At 42.0% G+C, this 23,263-nt stretch overlaps 1 protein-coding gene across 2 annotated transcripts in view; it reads left to right on the forward strand.

Annotated features, from left to right (window-relative positions):
- The first annotated feature begins 3 nt into the window (after positions 1-3).
- The window catches only part of ap3b1a (adaptor related protein complex 3 subunit beta 1a), a 72,089-nt gene continuing 48,829 nt past the window's right edge, over positions 4-23,263 (forward strand). Inside the window, exons 1-7 of one of the 2 annotated variants that reach the window (XM_069673073.1) lie at positions 4-256; positions 8,098-8,173; positions 8,291-8,365; positions 13,426-13,521; positions 15,130-15,290; positions 16,473-16,539; positions 22,807-22,989. In XM_069673073.1, coding sequence (XP_069529174.1) covers positions 129-256; positions 8,098-8,173; positions 8,291-8,365; positions 13,426-13,521; positions 15,130-15,290; positions 16,473-16,539; positions 22,807-22,989 — 786 coding nt within the window. In that variant the 5' untranslated portion in view covers positions 4-128. Of the gene's footprint in view, positions 257-6,188; positions 6,353-8,097; positions 8,174-8,290; positions 8,366-13,425; positions 13,522-15,129; positions 15,291-16,472; positions 16,540-22,806; positions 22,990-23,263 lie in introns of those variants that run through there. The other variant, XM_069673072.1, reaches the window with a different exon arrangement.

A 23,263-nucleotide genomic window follows, 5' to 3' on the forward strand; every position in this document is an offset into this window, starting at 1 on the left:
GGGTGAAATCTCGGAGAAGTTTGGCTGTGCAGGAACTTTATAAGCTACGTTACAGTAATATAGTTAATGTGCAGTTTATAAGTCGGAAGTGTGGCAAAACATACGTAAACTTATTTAAAAGCTGAAGCATGTCGACAGCCGCCTTGTACAACGACCAAGGAGGAGCGGAGGCTGCCGTTGAAGCGGGTCAGGAGACCACCCCGACCTCCTCCAGCACCGGAGCTGCCTTTGGACTGTTCAGCGCTGACTTCAAAAAGTAAGCTAGCTTAGCATGTGTCCTGTCTGTTGTACAAGCTGTTCCATTGTGGTAAAGTTAGCTAATTAGATTGCTATAGTAAACTTTGTGCGGCTAACTTCCAGTTTAGCTGTTTTTAAAAGGCCAGCAAGTCCCTGCATCATCAACAAGCTAGTTAGTGATGGCGACGGACTGTTGTTTGCCACGGTATCATTAAATATGGTTAAGTATTGTTTTTGATGTCTTATTGAGGTGTTTTCTATACCTGCTACTCTGTTTTATTCAACCCTTGTGTTGTAGAACTGGCCCTTTGACATAAAGCCGCTATTCACAAGGGAAAACAGGTTTACGCAGCTGCATGATACAATTTAACGTTACAGAGTGAAATATACTTGTTTTATCATAACATCTTGAAACATCTTGAAGATCTTTATTTGCATAGTTGATATATGGTTTTGTTCTTATATACTCAGGAAACGAAATAGGTTTCACAATTCTATCATACACACATAAAAAAATTGTCTCAACCCTTAAAATACCCTATGTTTAGCTTAGTTTATTAGTTTATTTGACGGGGCCGTGCACAACACAGCTGTAGGGCCAGAGTCAGCAAGCTGATTCACATCTGTGGTCTCTGGGCAGGGAGATCTAAAAAAAATACACATTACAATACAAACAGTTTAAACAGTACAAATTAACACATTTGACAAACAGTGTATGACAAAACAACACACATTGCAATATATCTTTCCTTCTCTCCATGTTGGAGGATGGTTCAATCACATGACTGGTTTGCCTGAAGCCATGTTTTAAGTTTTGTTTTAAAAATGCTTAAGCTGGTGCAGTCTCTGATATGAGTGGGAATTGAGTTCCACCTTTCTGTTGCTCTTACTGAAAATGCTGATTGCCCAAACATGTGATCCAGGTGGTCTCCAGGTGATCAAGAAGTAGCATATTTGTTTTATTCTCATGCATTTAAATTCCCCTAATTTGTGTTAAAAGCCTGGAAAATAAGCCAATATTAATCAGCATTTAGTCTGATTCCCATAGTTGCATGCATGACACAATAATAAAACTTAATATAACATTTTAAGCAATGAGTAGACTTGTAATAGTTGACAAGAAACAACTCTCTTAAGGTCTTACTTAAACTAAAAAACAACAGCAGATAAGTCATCTAGATCAGCTCAGTAAACAAGTCTTTAACCATTAAAGTATACTGTATCAGAGGCAGACGCTAATCCAAGCAGAAATGACACTTCAGTCTGAATGACGTCCACTTTTCGTTTCCCCAAGAAGACAGAAGAATTCCTTATTTTGGAGGATTTTGAGAGCGAGTGTAACACAGTAAAGTCTTCTTAAATAATGAGTGAGCTTCTTACTTTATTGAAGGTGTAACAAACTATTTCTTTCTTATACAAAGGTGAAAATTCTTATTTATCACATTGATTAAACCAGCATGAAAGGAGTACACAAGCATCTGCTAGATGAAATTATAACACTGTAACACTGTAACGCTGTAACATACCAGCCAGCAGGTGATTGGACTGACCACCACAGGCCTTATCATACTGTAGTCAAATGACAAACTGAAAACTAAACTCTACCCTGCAGTAACTTTAATACATGAAGGAGTGTTAAATGTTGTACGTATAATAAACTGTATGGAGTACGATAAATGACACTGATATGCTATGATAGGCCTGCTAATCAGCGATATTGCTGCGGGGCTACAGCCTGGCGTGTGTATGCATGACAGGGGTTAATTTATGTTCATGTGTATCACATGTTGCACACAGGGTTGGTTGGTGTATTGAATGTTTATCAGCAGCTAGTTGACTCTCTTCTTCTTCATCATATTGACTTGTAGATTAATTCTTTTGATTCCTTAGTGCTTCTTTAACAATCTGTGACTAAACTAGCAATTAAGTCATTCATTAAAAGTTGCTCAGGTGTTTTTGATGGCTTGAGTTGGTTTGAAAGTAGAGGTTTGTGTTGTGGGCTTTTATTTATATGAACTTGAGATGTCAGGCCTTTTTAACCACCTGTTTTATATGCTTCATCTCGGCCAAGTGACCCTCTGTGTTTTATTATCATTTATGGGTTTGAATAGATAAGGAAAGAATGAGTCGTGTTTGAATGTACATCTTCAGAGTTTGAGCTACTAGAGTCTGTAAAGACATAAGAGCATTTTGCACCAAGCACAGCAATTTCATTGGTTTGTAATAGCCACATGGGTGTTCAAGATGAAAGGTGAAAAAGTGCAGACTTGTGATACTTTATCCAAACATCAGATCATGTTTACCTTTCGTATAGCTTGCACAAAGCCATGTTAAATCAGCCTGACACTTAATAAACCTGAAACTGGATCGTCAGCATCTTTCGGTTCTGTTTTGAGGGTCATGTCAGAAACCTGCCACTAGAGGGCAGCAGATCATAAGTATATCTACTGTTTGCAGTTTGTAATTTCCTGCAGAATCAGTGTTTGTGCAGCTTATCTGACTCTGGTTTCACGCTTTCTGAGTTGGTGATAAGCTGCATGTGTAGATCTAGTAATAGCTAATCAGATTTGAGCTGCTTGGTTGGTTTTCAGCGCTCATTATTAGCCTTAATTAGTTCATTCATTCCAAGAAGAAATTATGTCACTAAATTTCCTGATATCTGAGGTTACACGACAACTTCTCACTGTTTTTAGTACTCTTTGCAGCAGGATTTATGACTTTATATTGTGGTACATGTTGCTTATTATGCACAAATGACCCTCTAAGCTGCATCACATGACCATCAGTCACTAGGCCAGGTCATACGTCTGCCTCTTTAGGCCAAGCTGGGAGACCAGAAAGAAAATACAGGTCCATGAATGATGCTTCTGTGTCTGTCTGACACAATCCACGATGCACACATCTGTGCATCCCGAGCTGTGCCAGTACAAGTATCTTATATTAGTGCAAGCACACATGCTCTGTCCTCCTCTGCATGTGTGTTGCATATTTGTTAAATAAAAGTTGCCTCCGCGTGTTTTAGGACGAGTGGAGGACTGTTTCCCATTAATGAAGGTGTGTTTTTGCTGTCTGAAATCGCTCAAAGAAATTCCTGCAGTGCTCTGTGCTCTCACTGAAAGCTGTGTGCCAGGCGTAGAACCATGTGACTAATCTATCATCTGTGACTGAAGAGGTATTTCACAGTGGCTGAGTGGTTTGGTTATATGGATTTGTTGTGTGAACAGTTTCATTTAAGCTGCGGTTAAAGTTACTATTTTGATCATTAAATCTATTTAAAGGGCGGGTTAATAGTTTGGTTTGTGTGGGCCTATAATATCCTGTTAAAGCCGACGTTTCTTCATGTAGAAAACAGTCCTATGTCAACAAAGAAGTCCTTGTTGGTGTGTGTGTGTGTGTGTGTGTGTGTGTGTGTGTGTGTGTGTGTGTGTGTGTGTGTGTGTGTTTGCGTTTGTCGTAGAAAAACAACGACTGAAACATCACATCATCACTCCCTTACTGTCTCTATTTTTCTTAAAAAGATTGAATAGTTTTTAAGATAATGATAATTCGTTATGGCATTTTGAGGTTATCGTTTTTCGTTATAGTTTTTGTCAATTGTTTTCTTGATTTATCGATTAGTTGTTTGTTCTAAAATTAATTGAGTGTCCACAAAAAAGGTGCTCGCTCTATAACCAGGAGATAGTTCCCTTCATTGAGGATTAAAGACAACAGAGAACTAAAGAAGTTGGAATGACAAAATGTATCACCTATTCATCAATAATCAAATAATTTTTGACAACTAAAAGATCAATCATTGCATAAAAGTGTTTCTTTAACTTATTTACAGTCTCTTCTCTGACTCATCGTCATAGCTGCAGCCTTTTTTATGATGGTCTAAAACCTAACCAAACTTCTGTCTGTTTTCAGTCTCTGTAGGCGTCTGTTACTTAAAATCCACTTTATGCTACATGATGTGAGTAACTTCCCTCGTGAGTTGGTGGAGACCAAATCTCGGATCCCATCGGCTATAGTCTGACGACGATATAGCCTCTGGGGACAACAGTGAACATGTCGGGCGTGTAGCCGGCGGTTACCGATAAACAACTTCCAGTCAAGACTTTCTTCTCTGCGTGCTGTATTGTTTACAGAAAGAATTACCTTTGCCGAAATTTCAACATCATGACGCAGATTTGTAAGAAGTAAAAATTGAAGCTTTGTCAGGTCTGTCCTCAAGAGGAGAAGAAACCTTTTACAATGCTCTTTGTTGAACAGAGGTCGTGTCGGTCTGATGCATTCGAGGAAGTCGGGAAATCTCAACGCTGAACGGCTTTTGTGACATAATGTCAAGGGAATTTATCTCAAGTTAAATTTTAGATCTAGAACAGATTGTTAGCTGTTAGCATGCAGATGTCTGTTTATAGAGATTAATAAGAAGCTAAATCATTATCAGATGACGCTGATGGGAGCCGGGGTGTCGTTAAGGCAGATTACGTTCTGCTGGCTTTTGCTCTCCTCACTGACTGTTTTACTTGCATACGCCGCCGCCTGCGGATACATGATTGGCCAATATTACTCGGGCTACAAGCGTACTACAAACGGAAACACTTGCCGTCCCTAAAATCCACATCACTGCCTAAATAGAGATTAGTGGAGACCTAAAACTGAGCTAAAACGGAGACTTTAACAGATGTCCTGAAACATGACTTCAAACTAAGCTACTATTGTGTTGCATCTGGTGAATGTGTAAATTGTGTATTGTAAGCTAACAAGTTCGACACACGAACGCTGTCAGAGGGAGCCCTGGATACATGGATTCGCACCATTGTAGCACCGGCTCGCAGTCAGCTTCACTTGGAAAAATTGGTGTCAGTTTGTTGGCAACTAAAAGGTTAGCGAGCACGAAGGCATAAAACACATCACTTTAGCTTTTTGGAAATTTAGATTCATGAAGGGAGAACTTGTTAAGGGCACTGTGTTATACATGCTAAACAGCAGGTGTTATGGCTAGTATGCTAACTTTAATAGTATATTGAACATTGTTATCGGACGTCGTCAGATTTTCTTCTTATCCTGCAGGCCTGGTTTAAACAGTATCAGATCTAGGTCGCATGCAGGTGACGAAAGAACAGTTGAAACTCTGCTTCATTAAAGGTTTATTACAAATGTTAACAGCTAGAGATCTGTGATTCAAGAACAAATATGTTGTAAAGTAAACACCACTGTTACATTCACGGCTTAACAGCTATTTCCTGACATTCAAATTAGCGCCGTTATCTTTGATGTGGGCCTGTCCTGTTGGCCCAACTTGGCAGTGTTTGCGCTCGCAGCGGTGTCAAGCTAAAGTGGATTATTGTGCAGTCACAGTGGAGGTGATGAAAAGTAGCTCAGTGTTTACCCACCAGTGTAGATAAGGCCCTCCTTTTTCCCCCTTGAGGGAAGTGACCACGGACACAGGAGACACAGAGTCACACACACAACCAGAAAGCCGGTGAGATGGCTGCCTAGAGTTTCCACGAGCAAACAACTTAACAGGCGTCGAGCACAGCTGACCGGCAGCAAGTTTCAGAAGGAACATGGACGACTGAAGGCGCAGAGGTTTCACCCGAGTGAGCAGGCACTACTCAAGCTTGAGTATGACTTGCTGTTAGAGAGCTGACGGGGCATCTTGTGACTCTTTTTTGCCCAAGAGAAGAGGAAGGGAGAAGTGACTGACAGGCACGAAGCCAGTGAAGCCTGAGCCGTTTTCCCACTCTCTCCAGATCTGACAGTTATGAACAAGAACGAGAGGAGAAGACAACTGTAAATAAAGAGAGAGACACACAGCCTGAAGGAAAGTAATTACCACAGCTCCGCTTCACTCCTGAGTTACTTGAAATACAGTCTGTTGGGTTTGTGGACGCTTTTCTTTAGACGGCTGAGAGACACACTCACAGAAGGAGTGTGTTGTTGGACTGCTGTGGAGGAAAGCCGGTATGGATGTTGGTTTGTCTTCTCTGCGCTCGGACGCGGTGGGAGCCATGAGGACGGCGCTGGTGTCTGCTGAGAACTTACAGCTCAGTTTGAGGAGCGGGCTCAGTCAGGAAGAACAGGCCCTCACACACACCAAGAGTAACCCCAAGGAGACACACAAAGCCGGGTACTGTACTGTAGTAAGATCAGCCACCGCAGCACTCTGAGGACTCTGTTCTTCTTTCTCTTGAGTTTTTATTGTTTTCTCATCAGTGCTTCCGTGTCTCTTGTTACACTTTAAAAACACAGTTTTTTAAAGTTTGCTGCCGTTTCTTTGCCAAGAAAAGGATATGCAAACTAAATAGTCTGATAATTGTTGCAATATTTTCTTAAATTAAGGTTACATATCTAAGTAAGGGCAAACCAATCAAGGGAAATAATACATTTATTATTTAGGTTGCCATTTCAATCATGCTGTAGCCTTTTAACTTTAACCCTGCAAAGATTATGTTTTGAATGAACCACAATATAATATCAGAATTGAAGTCAATTCAGCCAGTGATTAGATAACTGCTCTGTGCAACTAAAGCAAAGCTGTGTTATTAGCTTAATGGTAATGTAAGTTCCTAAAATGCTCACTGTAACAATGAGAAAGTAATAATCTCAGTTTTGTTCTCTTTGGCGACACCTATGGTGATAAACAGTAATTACTTGTAATTGCTTGTAATTGCGGGAGCACACTTCCCAGATATCCAGACAGTGCTGCATGTGTGACGTCCACGGTTGGCTCCGGTTGTAACTCTTGATTTTCCTGGCTGACGGTCGCTTTCCTTTTCAGACTGTTTGCTTCATCTGAGCGTCGAGTTTGTTTCTTCTTCTTTGGATTTTCACTTCTTGTTGAAGTTGTATCTGTAGTCATCCATCTTTTCTTTGTTTGTTCAGCCATAGTAGATTACTGTTTACTCGCAACACTTGCAGAGAGCGGAGAAGCAGCCACTTAGCTCCGCCTACCCTCTCTGGCAGACCAACCACTGGTGGCTGATGGAAAACGCATCACTAACTGGGCGCCGCTTGGGATTTTTTTCCACTAAAGTCGCCACAGACACTCAGTTCATAATAAAACTATATACTGCAGTGGGCCATAGGCTCAATCACCATTGTGTTACCTCATTGGGCGATAGATACAGACTTAACAGACATTTACTTGAAAAATAAAATGAAAATAGTAAGCTAAATATAGGCGACAAAGTAAGTGTAAGTACTTGGTCATAAATCAAGAATTCTGACCTGATTATGGTGCTTAATGAAAAGTCAGGGCATAACCTTCGTAAATAGGAATCATACTCTAAAGTCTCGAATAGTTATTGAGATTTTTTAGTCTGAAACAAAGTTGATGACTGCCCGACTGCAGCCTCACAGCTACAGTGGTTCAGGTATGTTTCTGCGCTCACCTCAGAGAAAGGTGCCCTACATTTCTGTGCCACATGTTGTTTTCCGTGTCAGTGCTGAGCCTCTGTGTGGAACAAACAACCCGTGTAGCTGCACAATAGCAACGTGTGTGTTAGCATTAGCCAAGGAATGAGCGCTGTCCTATCATGTGAGTGCAGATTTGGCAGAAATTGTTGCAGCTGTTGCGTCGCTGAAGATGACATTCTTGCTGTTTGGGTGGTGTTGTTGTCAGTGCACTTCATACTTCAGCTCCTATAGGCTAAACAGGGTACAGAATAGTTTGGCCTATAGGAGCCACTGTGACCCGAGCATGCATGTCCTGTGATCTGTGAAGCGGACACAGATGCTGCATACATGGAGCTTTCACACTACCTTTGGTCAAGCTCTAACTCTTCTGATTAGTCCAGTCAGCAGGGCCCACTATGTTTCATTAATGCTGACTCTAATAACTACTTTATAAGTAACAGTCATTTGTGTCCTCAGGAATGAAGACCTTAAAGAGATGTTGGAGAGCAACAAGGAGTCGCTCAAACTGGAGGCCATGAAAAGGGTTGTTGGGGTGAGTGCATCATGGGAATTCACATTTAAGTACTAATATTGTTGTGTACTTTTCAAGCTGTTGAGTTAAATATAAGTGATAAAATTTGTGGGTAAAAATTGTTTGATTTGTTTCCAGCTGATTGCCAAAGGGAAAAACGCCTCCGAGCTGTTTCCCGCTGTCGTGAAGAACGTGGCGAGCAAGAACATCGAGGTACGACATTATTAAGACATTAATTATGGAGATACATCATGATTACATTTGTCATCTGTAGAGTTGTTCTTTTATGATTCATTTAATTTGTGTGCGACTCAGCACGTGAGCGTCACAGAGGGAACTTCCTCATACAGAACAATAATCAGGTCATGTGGGTTTGCGTCACTCAAGGAATTAAGTTTGTATTTATTTGTTTAATTCGGTTTGTTAAAAAACTTAAAATAGAATTAAACAAAAATAAATAGATATAAGAGTGTAAGTGGACATTTTGTACCGTGTACCCAGCTACATCCTGTACATTGTACTGATTCCATTGTGAATATTACAACACTTTCATAAGTGTATACAATATTCTCTCCCCCCTATGAGTCAAGCTTTTAAAACCACCACCATGTCATATGTTGGAAGTTTCTAAGTTTAGCTTCTGTTACAGTCTGGGAGAAAGCTTTGATATTAAAACGATTCATCCTTTCAGGTGTACGACAACTTTTGTTGTCCGAGATCTGTCTTCCATTCTTTTGTCTTTTGGACACTTGGGTTGAGAAATAAACAGAGTGTAAACAAAGGGATTAATTTATTTGGCTTGTTTGGTCAAATTTAAATCAGTAAATTTAAAACTTTCCCTCTGCAAACTAAAGATATTTCAATTGGTTTGGAGATTTTTCTTTCTGACTGAGGTGTTCATATGGAGCATTTTTATTCTGTTTGGGCTTGAAAGTGAAGTGAAGCCAACGCAGAAGTGCCTCAAACCTGAGATCCTTCTAAGGGCCAGAAGGGGGCGATCATATCAAACATAGAGGTCTACCAGAAAATGAGCGTACTTCTCATTCGACTTATTGTCTCTGTAAACGTTTTTTTTACGTGTTTATGCCAGTTGTTAGTTCAAAGACATCTTAAATACAGCATGTTGTTTATTTTTTAAATTATGGTTCCATTTAGGGTCAAATAGATGGTAGAGTAGGGTGTGTGCGAAAGTGTGCGGCTGCCTGTGATTGACATGTCACTACCACTGCGTTCGTAATTCAGGGTAGAGACATAGCAACGCGTGACCAATGGGGCGTCACGAGAATGATACTCACGATTATTTTCAGGACACATTTTTTCATCAAAATTAGGTTCTTTACCTGGATTTGGTGCATCTTTGCATTGGTGCATCATGGGTAATTTCAGTGTGTCTTTGGGAGTTGAGTGGACAGGGTGTCTTCTTTGCGGCGTCTCTGACTTGACGCTGGACGAGGATGGGGAGTAGCTTTTTCTTCCTCTCGGCCTTCATACACTCATCATGCAGCACTTTGTGCAGCTTTTTCAGCTTCTTGAACAAGTTAGTCGTGTTGCTTTGCGGCGCAGGTGTAAGTGTCATGCACTGCAGCGCTTAACATCACTCACCCTAAACATGAAATATCTCAAAACACGCGACGACTCGCAGTTTCAGGGGACCAGCTCTTCGTCTTCTGTTCCACACGTTTGACTTTTGTTTCTCCCGACCGTCTCTGTTGTTCACTCTTCCACTCCAAACTGCCGCTGCAAGGTAGGCGCTCATAAGCTCTCCATCGCCCCCTGGTGGAGTGGCTGTTTGTTTAGAGAGCGTTTGATTTGATATGCAGCAGAATTTTCAACGGGCGGAGCAAGTATTTTAAACATCAATATCACCGTCAATCATGTTTATTTTATCGTGGGAAGACAAAATCATCATCGGGATTAATATTAAATTTATTGTGCCGCCCTAGTAACCATCCTCTTGTCCAAATATGGTCACTTTTGGCGACATGAAAAGCATCCGGTGACGTCGGGGCTACTTTCTTATCTCCAGTTTGTTTTAAAAAGTTTATCATCAGATGATTTAACGTATATACCGGCTACATAACTGGCAAAATAGAACAAGAGGAGTTATAGATATGTGGCTCTGTAACCTTTCAACTATCACTCCCATTTTTCTTCAACTAGCGCAGTAATCGTCTTGTTATATGCGGTTAGAAGATAAGCAGTTGAGACGTCAGCTGTTCAGATCCACATAACTGTGACTGGATGAAATGATTATTTCTTATTACTGCTGCAGAATCATTGGTTAGTGCAGCAGCAGCAGTGTAAAGGTGCTGTAAGGGGCCTGTGTAAATCCTCCAATACTAAATCACGTAATGTGTGAGCCATGACAGACACTCGCTCAGACTCTTCCAGTGACTGACCGAACACTAAGCAACAGCTCGAGAGGGGTTCCCATGCCCAGAGCCTGTGTGAATATTGATTAGCAGCAGCAGAATAATCAGGTAGCGTGAGGGGCAGCATGTGAGCGGGGGGCCTGAAGCCGGGCGCTGTGTGCGAGGCATGCAGCCGAAGCAGCTCATGGCAGGGTAGGGGAGCAGGTGGGTGGAGGTAATTGACAGTACAGGGCCCACAGTCACGTCTCCTCTCTCCCACCTCAGATTCACCAGCTGCTAAGGTAGCGCGACTTTCTCTCTCTGTTCCTTCTCCCGGCTCTCTCACACCTCACTCACCTACAGAATATCCCACTAAAAATGGCCGCCATTGATCCAGGCTAATTAGAAAACAGCACACGAGCGTGCAGGTTATTGACGGTGATGCGTGATTTAATATCAGTGCACTTTATTTTCTTTTAACACTCCTGCTTCAGTTCATTTGAACAACATTTCAGACATGATTGTTTTAGTATTTCTGTGCTTTGGAAAAACATATCTAAGTGACATGAAGAAAAGATTATTAACACCAACAAGAGTCTGATTAAATGCTGATCAAGTTGTGGAGTTGATGTCATACTGAACAGTGAAATCATTTGTATTCGTCAGTCAGTTGAATCATTTCTGGTCATAGAAACAAGATCTGGTACTTTCAAACGTGGGCCACATGATTCGGTTGAAGTCCCGTCCTCTCAGAAGTCAGTGGGCAGAGTTGGGAAGGACATCAATAAACTGCCTGCACCTGAGTTCATTGGGTCTCATCTTATTCAAGTATTTATTTTGCGGTTAAAATTATAAATAGGTGCAATAAGTTTTGGAAATGCTCCACGTGATTGCTTCAACCAGCAGCTTTAGGCAAGCTTAAATGGCTGCTACGTAATTCTCTGAGGGAAAGTGCACCCAATCAAAGTACATCCACTACAAGTGCTTGTGTCTGACAACATTTCAGAAAAGATCCCTACAGAGAGACATTTCTCTTAAAGAGAAATCTGCTTTTTTAAAGTGATAATCTCAAAGATCTCAGTTTCGTTCTCTTTGGCGGCACCTACTTCCCAGATATCCGGACAGTGCTGCATGTGTGACGTCCACGGTTGGCTCCGGTTGTAACTCTTGATTTTCCTGGCTGACGGTCGCTTTCCTTTTCAGACTGTTTGCTTCATCTGAGCGTCGAGTTTGTTTCTTTTTCTTTGGATTTTCACTTCTTGTTGAAGTTGTATCTGTAGTCATCCATCTTTTCTTTGTTTGTTCAGCCATAGTAGATTACTGTTTACTCGCAACACTTGCAGAGAGCGGAAAAGCAGACGCGTCACTAACTGGGCGCTGCCACTTGTGATTTTTTTCTGTGAAAGTCACCACAGACACCCAGTCTGTAATACTGCAAATGCAAAGGCTTTCATCAGTGGGCCATAAGCTCAATCACCATTGTGTTACCTCATTCAGAGATAGATAGAGACTTAACAGACATTTATTTACATGAAAATCTTCAAGGTTATTACTTTAAACCAAAAACCAGTGTTACATTTCTCTCTTCAAATCCACCAGACCTCATTGACATAAACGGTAATTTTACCTCTCAGAACAGACGAGTTGCTCGTCTACTGCTGCCTCAGTGTTAGTTGTGTTGTGTTATCATGCGTTACAGAAATATTGTGATGGATCCAAACCAGCCCAGTAGAACAATAAAGTAAAAAAAAAAACAGAAACAAACTAACCGATTGAGACAGCGGTTGATCAGCAACTCCCGTGTTTTCTCAATGGAGTCTGGTGGCTTTCAAGAGAGTGATATATCAGCTGTGTTAAGGTAAGATGCTTCTTTTATCAACCAGAAACAATGGACATACTTAGATGTGGGTTCTTTTCCTGCATGGATTACGTTGCAACCATGACAGCCGCTTTGTGAGCCGCTCAGGTGAAGCAATCTGCTGGAGCAATTAAAATAAACCTGTTGTATCTTTTACACGTTTAAACCCCACAAAATGTAAAAACAGGGCCCCAGGTTTAAAAGCACTGGACTCCTCCTTTAAGGGCCAGAAGGGTGGTGTCTCCTTTTATAGTGAGTAATGCCATTAATTCCAGCAGTAATGACCAGAACGATGATTGAGAACTGTGGAGCTCTGCTGCAGGTCGATACTCGCTGCATTAGAAGGCATGGTGCTGATTACTAATCAAGCTCTCTGCGATTGTACCTAAAACGTCACATTAACCCTGACCTCGACCTTAAAAGCTGTTCTTAAATGAAAGTTTAAATAGTTCCTGAAGTCTTTCATCGTTTATCATTTTGTGTGGATCTGCAGACTTATGGGAAGAAACCAGCTGAGTAATTCATTTCTAACATGAGAAAGTGTTGCGAATCAGCAGAGGAGCGACCTTTGGCCTCCGCTTGAACTTGTCAGGAAGCAGCGCAAATATTATCTCAGGCCTTCCTGCGTGAAAAGAAGACGTGAGGAAGCCAAAACACGGAACGAGAGGGGGGCAAAAAAATTCAATGGCAATTTTCTGAAAGGAACAAAAATACATAACCTCGTTCTCCGCCTGAAACAACACGGCAGCGAATCTGCAGCTGGCGATATCAGGGAAACTTTCTTTACCAACTTTTTTCACCCCTTGAAATAATAAACTCAAATTTCCCGCAGAAGAAGAAGAAGCTGGGAGCGACTCTCCCTGTTGTTTCATTCAATATTGTTTTATTCCTTTTATAGCTGCAGCTTTTGTTGCTCTGTTAGATGTAAAACTTGCAGCTTGTCCTGTCGAACAAAAGTTTGCGAACACAGCTGCGTTCCCAGATTGTGTTCCCCTATGTGCTGCAATAATTGTCCTCTGCAGCTGTTTGAACTGATTGATGTTTGATGTAATTGTCCTTTGCAGCTTAAGAAGCTGGTGTATGTGTACCTGGTGAGGTATGCAGAGGAGCAGCAGGACCTGGCTTTGCTCTCCATCAGCACCTTCCAGCGAGCCCTAAAGGTAACATTTGTTCTTGCTGACTCTTTCATCCCCTCTTCTTTATTACTTATATGTATAAAATGTTTAGTTCAGGTGCATGCTAACTGTCGAATCTCGCAGAAACTTTGGGGATGGGACACGGTTGATATTCAGTGTAACATTTATTTTATTTATATAGTTTCTCGCCTCTTCAGTGTATTGTTGAGATGTTAGCCCTGTTGTTTTTGTTATCTATCCTTTTATGTTGTTGTGGTTCCTCATCTCTAAACAAAGTTGCATACAGTAACTTTTTAACATTGCAGTTCCTCCCACAGCTTTGCTGTCATATCGCATTTGCCATCTTATAGTTAACCAAGCAAAGTTTGCGTAAAGTCGCCCCAGTTTGTGTTTTTACACAGCAAAACATGCGTAAGGTGTAAACAAACACAGCAGCGTGTGTGAGTACGTGAAGCTTGCTGTTTCGCTCCGCTGTTAAGTCTGGCGTCATTTCGCCTCCGTTACTACCTCCGATAACTCCTACTCCTTCCTAACTCGGATCCCGGCTCAGAGGCGGAACGACTTCGCTCCACCATTCTTCCTCCGTGCGTTTTACCTAGAGGACGAAACGTAACAGAGGCGTAATAATCCCGCCCTTAACTTGCAGTGTAAAAGGGGCTAATGTCTAACCTTGATGTTCTACTTAATTTAGGGCTCGCTTGTAAGTTATCAACGCTCTGGTGTCTTCCTCGAAAGGCCGATGGAATTTGTACCTTTTGGATTTGGATAATTGCAGAACATAAGCGCTGTCACAATACACAGTTGTCACAAATGAACACCACTTATGTGATTTGTGTAGCATGAAAGTAATTGCCAGAAGTTATAACCTAACATTAGGCTGGTAACAAACTGCATCACTGTCACATGACTTTGACTTCACTACCTATAAGCTTTCAACTTGTCCATGTTCGATGTAAGGACCATTTCTGTCCTCTATAACTTCTGTTACCTTATTAAAGTCGAAATGAAATGAAATGAAAAATGTCATTTTAATCCTTTTAGATCACATCCCCGGTAATATTGTGCATCTATTAGACAATATAGGCAAAAAAAATTACAGAAAATTCATTCCTATATCAAAATCCGATCATTTTTTCTTCCGGTAAAACTAAATTCCCCGCGTGCTTACGTAAGTTAGCACCAAACAATTTCAACCAATCAATCTGCAACATTTAGCCGCAGAGCACCAAGAACGCTCGGTCAGTTAGCTAGCTACTGCGCTGTGGAGAACGTCTGTCTATGCCCACTTCTCAACGATCAAATCAAATGCCTCTAATGATATGTCCCGCCTGCACGTCCTGTTTCACTCGGAAATACGTCACGATACGGAAGCTAGATACTCTCGAAATGCTGTTGCAGCTCGACTTTAAGGCACTTGTTAGCAACTACTTGTTTAAAGACACAAATCAGCTTCAAAATTTGAAGAACAAAACATTAAAAACACCTTCTTTTAACCACCGACCCTATTTCAGGCACTTTATCAGAAATCCATAAAAAAACATGACTTTGAGATGAGGCTCTGTGCTTCACATAAAGTCATCTTAACAGTATAAAAACATAAACACAAGGTGTTTTTCTGTATCTCTGTTGCAGGACCCAAACCAGTTCATCCGAGCCAGCGCTCTGAGGGTTCTCTCCAGCATCCGCGTCTCCATAATTGTCCCCATCATGATGCTGGCCATTAAAGAGGCGGCAGCCGACCTGTCCCCGTACGTCAGGAAGACATCGGCTCACGCTATCCAGAAGCTCTACAGGTACAGTTCGATGTTTGATGTTGTTGCACCATGTGAGCTGGAGTGGACCAATAAAGCCAGTTGCATGTGTCCGTGCACTACCTCATTCCTGAGCAGTGAAGTGATCAGTAACTGTTGGTTAATGTTGATGTAAGGTGTTTTCCCCTGCAGTTATCTCTCTTCTATCAGCTTTCTATGACGGGCATGGATTAAAGAATAAAAGCTTGAAATGTGAGCAAATCACATTTGATTTAATGGCTGATATCAGGTGATAATTCTTCACAAGACTCGGTCTAAAGTCTTACCTATTTATTATAAAGTGTATTTATATAAGGCCCTTAATGTGGCGATTATTTCCTCAAAAAAGTTGTCTTGAAACGCCAAAAAATACTAAAAGATAACGGCAATAGTTTCCCAAAGACCAAAATAATAATTTAAAAAAGCTTTTTTTATACAACCAACAGTCCAAAGGTGTTTGTCAACAGCAGGAACTTTCCCCAGGAACTAGGAACCTTTTCAGGAACTGTTTCGACAGCAGGAACCAAGGTCTAAATTTAGTTCCAGGGTAGTTGACTTACCCCCTGAAAAGTCCGTGCTCAGGGGGTAGGACTCTCCAAAGGTCCAGGAACTTTCAGGGCGGGGTCTGCAGTGCAGTGCAAGATTCTTCCATCAGTTACGGCAAAGAAAAGCAATCATTTATTACATCATCACAAGCTTTAAGCAGCAAATGTTTGGCAAACCATTTATAGATTAAGTCGTTTTACATTTTCCTGAAAACTCCCGTCAGTGATTAAATGAAACGATGATGAGACACAAATGTTTTCAATGTATTTTTAAGGAAAGGCAGCTTCATTTTGTTTTGGCACATTTAAAACGAAGAGGGGTTCATTGTTCTTTACACAGACAAAAGGAAACAGGAGCTAAAACAGGACAAAATCACAAAAATGGTACAAAATAAGAAATCAATTAAATACAAACTGTGTGGTAAAATACAGAAGCATATCTCTCACTATAGAGTAACTGCTCAGTGTATATTACAGGGCGAGCAGTGATAGGATTGACCTGTTTGACCTGAGCCACTGTAAGCTCACAGGCCGCTCTGCATTCTGAGCACACAGAGAGGACATTATTTAATTTGTACGTCCATCAAGTTTTCATGTTCTCATAAATAATTACTCTCTCTCTCTCTCTCTGTGTCCTCAGCCTGGACGCGGACCAGAAAGAGCAGCTGATCGAAGTGATAGAGAAACTACTGAAAGACAAAAGCACAGTAAGTACAGCCCGAGCAGCGTTACAGTACTTGCTGGAGAATCGAGGCCACTGGAGGGCGCCCCAGTCAAGCGATTCTCCCCTCAGCTCTCCATCCCACAGCTCATTCGGCAATGCCACGGTTTGTTAACACCCACTTAAACCCACACATCTTCAGATGCTCCTTGTTAAGTGTCCATTTGGAAGGCATTTTCGCACTGATGCTAGTGTCAGCTTAATTTTCTCAAAGGCCAACTTCTTCTCTTTTTTCCGCCCAAAATGGACCGTAAATGAGTCGGACTCTCAAACTCGTGTTTAGGCGAGTCACAGACACAATGCAGGCGCTTCATTAGAAGTCAGCAGGCAGCACATTAATTTGAAGAGGTCACAGTGAATACTAAGGGTGCTTAAATGGCAATTTCAAATATTTAGACGTCGGCTACAGAATGCAGATTGTGTTGTGTTTGTGCGTGCACTGTTTGTTGTCATTATGTATTCATAGCGTATACCTTTAGTTATACAAACAAAACAAAGCGGCTCAGGCCAAGGGGGGATGGAAAGCCCAGTACCAGATGCATAGCATATTTAGCCCCCGACGCTAACGAAGACAGATGACTTCTCCCCCGTTGGAGCCACATTGTGAGGCTGGGGACGGAGAGAGAGGGCACTATCATCACACAGACGCACGAGCACTATCAGTCGCTGATGAATGGTGAAAAGCCAAACACAGCGGACACTTAATGTCGATCAAGCCATGCATTTTTATGATGCTAGGACGACACTATGTAGCATGTAGAAGTCCTGTAACGATGGCCGGCCTTCTTGTTGTTTTATTTATGAATCTGTAAGCTGGGAGGGATGCTGTGTGAGGATATCCTGGAGCGCTGTTAGAGGCTCTCGGTGAGTTAAACAGGGTACTGTAGTGCCTGTGACATTTGTGCACTTCTGTAATGTCTTCAGCCTGAGACAACAAGCTCTGATGGTGTCATCAGGTTTGTTTTAGCTTCACATTTTTTACAGGAAGTCGTTTTGGCAGGGTAGTTTGAAAGATTTTGCCTTTCCCATGCAGTGTGGAAAAGATGCTAATGGTGGCATCGTGTAAAATGCAAAAAAAAAAACAAAATTGGAAAGATGTAACCAGCCAGCTTTCGGCCATTTTTGTGTATAAAAAATGCCCCTCCAGGAAGCTGAGATTCAGCCAATCCACACAACTTCTTTGCGACCGTGCAATTTTGGACGATCTCCGCACCTTTTCTGCAAATTTGACCAATCAACTCTACTTCCCCCACGGGTGTCAACGTGTACATCATCAAATATTGATCTTCACAGGTCTGCATCAGAGAGTATCGTTTACTGTGCCTTTAATATCTCCAGAATGCTGCATGCTAGAGACAAACAGCTGCGCCGTTCTAAAAACATGGTGCTATCTATCCTTCATGAGCTCCCTGATCCGGCCTCAAACTACAGAGTCTTTGATGAGACTCTATCCAGTGAATCCATAATAACAAACACAATATTCAATGTCTTCTTGTGATTTTTTATCCATGTTAAAAATTGTTAGCTGTTTACTTCGCCACTTCCTGGTGCCTTTAACTTTCAACCAACCAGAGGCTGTGTTACAAACATGAATCAGTGTTGATCTCAGAGTGTTTGTACCGCGAGATAGTAATCACAGTCGTTTTATACAATTGAGCACCGGAATAACAACTAGAACAGCTTAAATGTAATAAATAATGTGTCTTTGAGCATATAGATAGCATCGAAATAGGCAGGCGCAGTGCAAAATTACCATTCCACTTTAATTTCCTGTAGTTTCATTCAATTTTTTCACATTTTATTTGCCGTCTTGACACAGAAATTGACAGACAGTGATGCTTTATTGGAGCTTTTGTAGCTCACAGTGAATGTGTAATGTGTTATACACAAATAAGCCTGATAAAACATGGCAACTTTCAAAAATCTGTTGCCAAATCAGGCATTTTAGGCAGCAATCACAGAGAAATCTGCAAAATCCCAGACGGACTGAATTCTCACAATCCTAATTATCTGTTAGTGGACGAATTAATAAGTTAAATATTCCTTTCCTTTTATCTTTGCATGCTCTAAGTTATAAGCAGTTATTAATTTAAACTGTGTGTATGTAAAGACTTTTGTTGCATTGTGTTAGAAAGCTAGCAACAGGATGGTACGACAGTGTCTTCTGTTGTTCGCCAAGCCTCAGAAGTGTGCCCGTCTTTAAAGGGCCCATTCGCCAATTTTCAACCTCAGTCCTATCATGCTATCATGGGGAGCTAATGCCATTATGGTAGAAAAAAAATACTATTTCACTCTGTGCCTTTGGAGGACGCTATCTGCTTCTCCAATGGGCCCTGGAAAACCTCCACCAGACTACGTAAAACACGTCATCTGGCGGAGGCCAGGGAGCTCGCTAAACTACACTTCCTCAATCTAGGACGCCCGCTTCCGATGTCATGTCTCGTTCAAAATTGTTCGGTTTGAAATGTAGACTTCAGACCTGAAGATTTTTTAGACGATCCACCGGTGTACTCTTGTCGTATTTCCGATTCTGTACTGCTCTGAGCCGTCGCCTGCAGCGATCAATGTCCTTGACTGGAAAACGGTAGCAGTTCACTCCAGCATGTCTCGCTGGGCCGTTCCTTTCAGAGGGAGGGGCGCAATGCACGCTGGGTGTTGTAGGAATGTAGAATGGGCGAAACCACGAGCTGTTTGTACAACTTTCTCCACAGCTATGGCGCCAATTTTAAATATTGTTGCTTCCATCGATTACAGAGAGCTTTGACAGACGGTGGCTTTTTCCAGGGGAGAACTGCTCCTTCAAAGTCTCCATGCGTCACTGAGCAGTTTTTAGAACGATGAACTGACTCCTCTTCTGACACTGTATACACTTTTTATTGTTCAAATCAAACTCTTCCCATCATCGTGTCGTGCCTTTCATGTTTCACTCAGGTGTTTGTAACGATATGAGAGCTTAAAAAAATGCCGCTTCATCTCATCTTTCATGGTATGAATTAAACCTTGTCCTCCGTGTAAGGTCAGGATGTCTCTTGCTTAAAAGCTCTATTGGCACTTTATTTGAGCTTTTAAAGGCTAAAGGCAGCTAGCTTTACGTTGTGTACCTGACATCAATGAACCTTATTTAACTGCACTTCATTTAGCTAAATGCTACTTAGCTGATGTCACCGTGCTGCTGGAAGACGGAAACATTTGGTTATTGTTCCAGGCTGTGGGGTGTCCAGGCCGCTCCTGACATTTACCTTTACAGATGTGCCTGTTTGGTTAAATGGCTGTGACACACACGGGTGGGGGGGGGGGGAGACAAGGGTGGAGGGGGCTGCTTATAGGCAAGATGGTGTAAAGAGAAAATGGGAAGGCCTGATGACAGAGACAACATAGGAGTTTGTGCAGCTGTTTTACCGTGATGGATCTATTATCCAGCCATTACAAGATAAATGATCGATCCCTCCCATCCTCCCTCCCATGCACCTTCTGCAAAATTGAAATGAGAACAGAGAGGAGGGGCAGGAGGCGGAGGGAGGAGGAGGAGGGGGGGTACTATGATTAGGGGCTAGGTGAGATGCCCATTAATTTAAGAGGAAAAAGAAGGGAGGAGGAAGAGAGAAGCGAGCGAGGGGAGGATAGGCCGACCCCACACCGGGCCATCAATCAAAAAGGCGCACGTTGTCTCTGGCGTGATGACCCAGCACTCTCTGCCTCTCTGGCACCCTAATTAGAATTCATAGCAAAATAGATGCAAGGAAACGGTTTGGGCCCTTCATAATTTTATAGGAAATTTATTGTTATTAGAAGAACCATTTGCTTAGTGTGATTTTTCCATTACCGGCTTGTCACGCAGGGTAGATAATATGGTCGAGGAGGGGGAGGAGGGGTATGAACTCCATAGATTGGGGTGTCAGTTTTGTTGATGGTGCATGTAGTTTACCTTGGAGCGTGTGTCTAATGGGGGAAGTTGGTGGAGAATGCACAAAGCCTTGCAAGCAGCATGCACACGCTCGGAGACGTAGCTGCCTGTAATAGCCTCAGAGACGGGAGAGGCCAAACGGGAGGACGCCCGGGGGAGAGGGATGCAAATATACATGAATACATGCTGAACGTACATCTTCTAATTAACTGCTTTGAGTAGGTTTGTCTACAGTGGAATATGTGTGCAGAGATATTAACAAAGGAGCCCTGCTGGGAGCATGTATTACTCAGATCTCCTGTGTTTTATTTGTACTGTATATAAGTCACTATGAACAGCTTCCATTGGAACAGCTTTGTACTGGATTGTTGGCAGAAGTCTCGCAGGCGGAAGTCTTCAAATCCTTTGCAAAAAGACCAAGAAACAACAACAGCAGCCAAATGCTTTGTTGTAGGTTCAAATGCACACGTGTAGCTAAAAGCATTGGATTTTATGGTGGCTGTGTTCCATTTGTTATTCTCTTACGTCAGGACTAGGGCTCGGAAATTGTCACACACACATGCATCCAAAAATGTCAAACAACTCCTAAAAATAAGAACTATCCTCATTGAAAAACAAAAGACTGAGTGCTTCACCAACTGAAAACAAGTAAATATAGAGGCCTTCCAATGTTATATTCCAGCACACATTAGGCATTGGGTTGTGTGATGCTTTGCGTCTCAATTCGGGGGCTGCGGCGTACAAAGGATGAGTCATTTGTAGCCTGTGTGGACGTTAAAGCTGAACTGAAATGAGGCGGTCGGGTCTACGGAGGATTTCCTGTTTGCGTCACCAGCAAAACCGCTAACCGCTCCTGTCGCCTAGCGGTTAGCTAGGTAGCTAACTAGCTATCATAACTAACGTAACTTAACCTGTTATTTTAAAGATAATTTGACGTTTCAAGCCCCTGGATTGGGACACAGCTGTAGTCGACTTTGTTGATACATTTGGATTATAGTTTCCAACAAATATGACTTTTATTAAATCAGTAAAGATCCTGTTTTTAATGAAGAAGAAAAAGATACCAATATTGTTTACAAAATAAGATGCAAAATCCAGAAATACCTCTTTTAAGTCCACATGCTTTAATTACCTGTGGACTGTTACAGGACCAAAATATTACAAAAAGCTGTGCTTGGTTTGGAAACCTTTACAGAAACTGTATAAAGATAAAACATTATTTATTAGCGCTACATCGAATAGATAAAGACGACTCATTTGACGCAGCTTTAGAATCACGTAGGAGTTATGTGCTAGTTTGATAAGTCTAAGCGTACATGCATTTTTATCATGTAACTCCACCAGCTGGATCTCCTCCTGAGTAAATATGGCTCCATAGATCAGTGTGCTACCATAAAATGTACTTGTTTGACCCTCCGGTAATCTATTCATCAATGTTAGTGTGTGAATGACAGAAAAGCTAACGGCCGCTCGGATTTAAACTCCACATTTCTCTGTCAGAATCCACAGGCAGCTGCCGTGCACACACACACGCACACACACACACGGTCTCACACACAATCAATGCAGGCTCATGACAATGCTGATGGGTAAATGCAGCGGGTTCCCACAGGGCCACCAGGGGCCAGAAGGCTTTAATTGAGAAGACCAGATTCTGCTCCCCTCCTCTTCTTCTTCTTCACCCTCGCCTGCCCATGATAATGCTGTTTGCATATTAATACACCGCCATGTCACTCACTCAGACTCTCAGTCAGTCAGCGAGCCAGCAGGCAGTAGGGTGGAGGGAGGGAGGGGAGTGGGGGGCATGCAACAGCCAAATGGGTTTTTTCCTTCTACCAATAAAACAGGGTTGATTATTAGCTCTCTCGGCTGCTGCTGCCTCCTCCTCGTCCTCTCTTCTCCCTGAATTGAACCTAAAATGAGTTTTTTACCTGAAGAAAAAACATCATTTACCGCAGAAACAATCTCAAAGATTGATTTCTTTCACAGTTTGTTTAAAATGAGTCACTTAAATCTCCAACATCTTCCTTTTAATTGTCATCTAGCCACTTAGAGGCTGAACTGTGAGCGTTCTAATCAAAGCTGTAGATTGGCAATGTGTTGTTAAGTGCAATTATAGCCTTTTTTTAACCAGGGTCAGAGCTGTAAAGCAGTCTGTTATTTCTCTAGAGTCTGTATATAGTGGCTTTTTTAAGTATTTGTTCAATTTGTCTAACAAACAGCTGCGCATCTTTACAATTTCAATTAACTTCAATGTTAATACTGTCGAGACACAACTTAAAAACATCAACATTTCCCTCGTGAGCTGCTCTTCTCTCTTCGTCTGATTCTTTCCGTTCTCCTCTCCAGCTCGTGGCCGGCAGCGTGGTGATGTCTTTTGAGGAAGTGTGTCCAGATCGCATCGACCTGATCCACAAGAACTACAGGAAGCTGTGTAACCTGCTGGTGGATGTGGAGGAGTGGGGACAGGTGGTCATCATCTCCATGCTGACGCGCTACGCCAGGACGCAGTTCACCAGCCCCTGGAAGGAGGTACGGTTTGGGCTAAGTGACCCATCGATAAGTCCCGCCTCCCCCTTGGTTACTGTTGCTACGCTTGACAAGCTTTCACGTCGGCATGTAAATATTTTTAACTGCAACAGTTAGAGATGTTCCGAGGGAAATAATAGCACATTTCTGGAAAAATATTTCGATGGATTAAGCTGCGAGTGAGGTCCGACATCTCTCCTCTCGAGCTTTTTGGCTTTGGAAAAGCGAAAAATATGACACCCCCCTCTAAACTTTGATGATGTCTGCTGTCGGACTT

Source organism: Semicossyphus pulcher, unplaced genomic scaffold, assembly GCF_022749685.1.
Source record: "Semicossyphus pulcher isolate SPU_LCO1_2020_fin unplaced genomic scaffold, fSemPul1.0.p SCAF_22, whole genome shotgun sequence".
Lineage (NCBI taxonomy): Eukaryota > Metazoa > Chordata > Actinopteri > Labriformes > Labridae > Semicossyphus > Semicossyphus pulcher.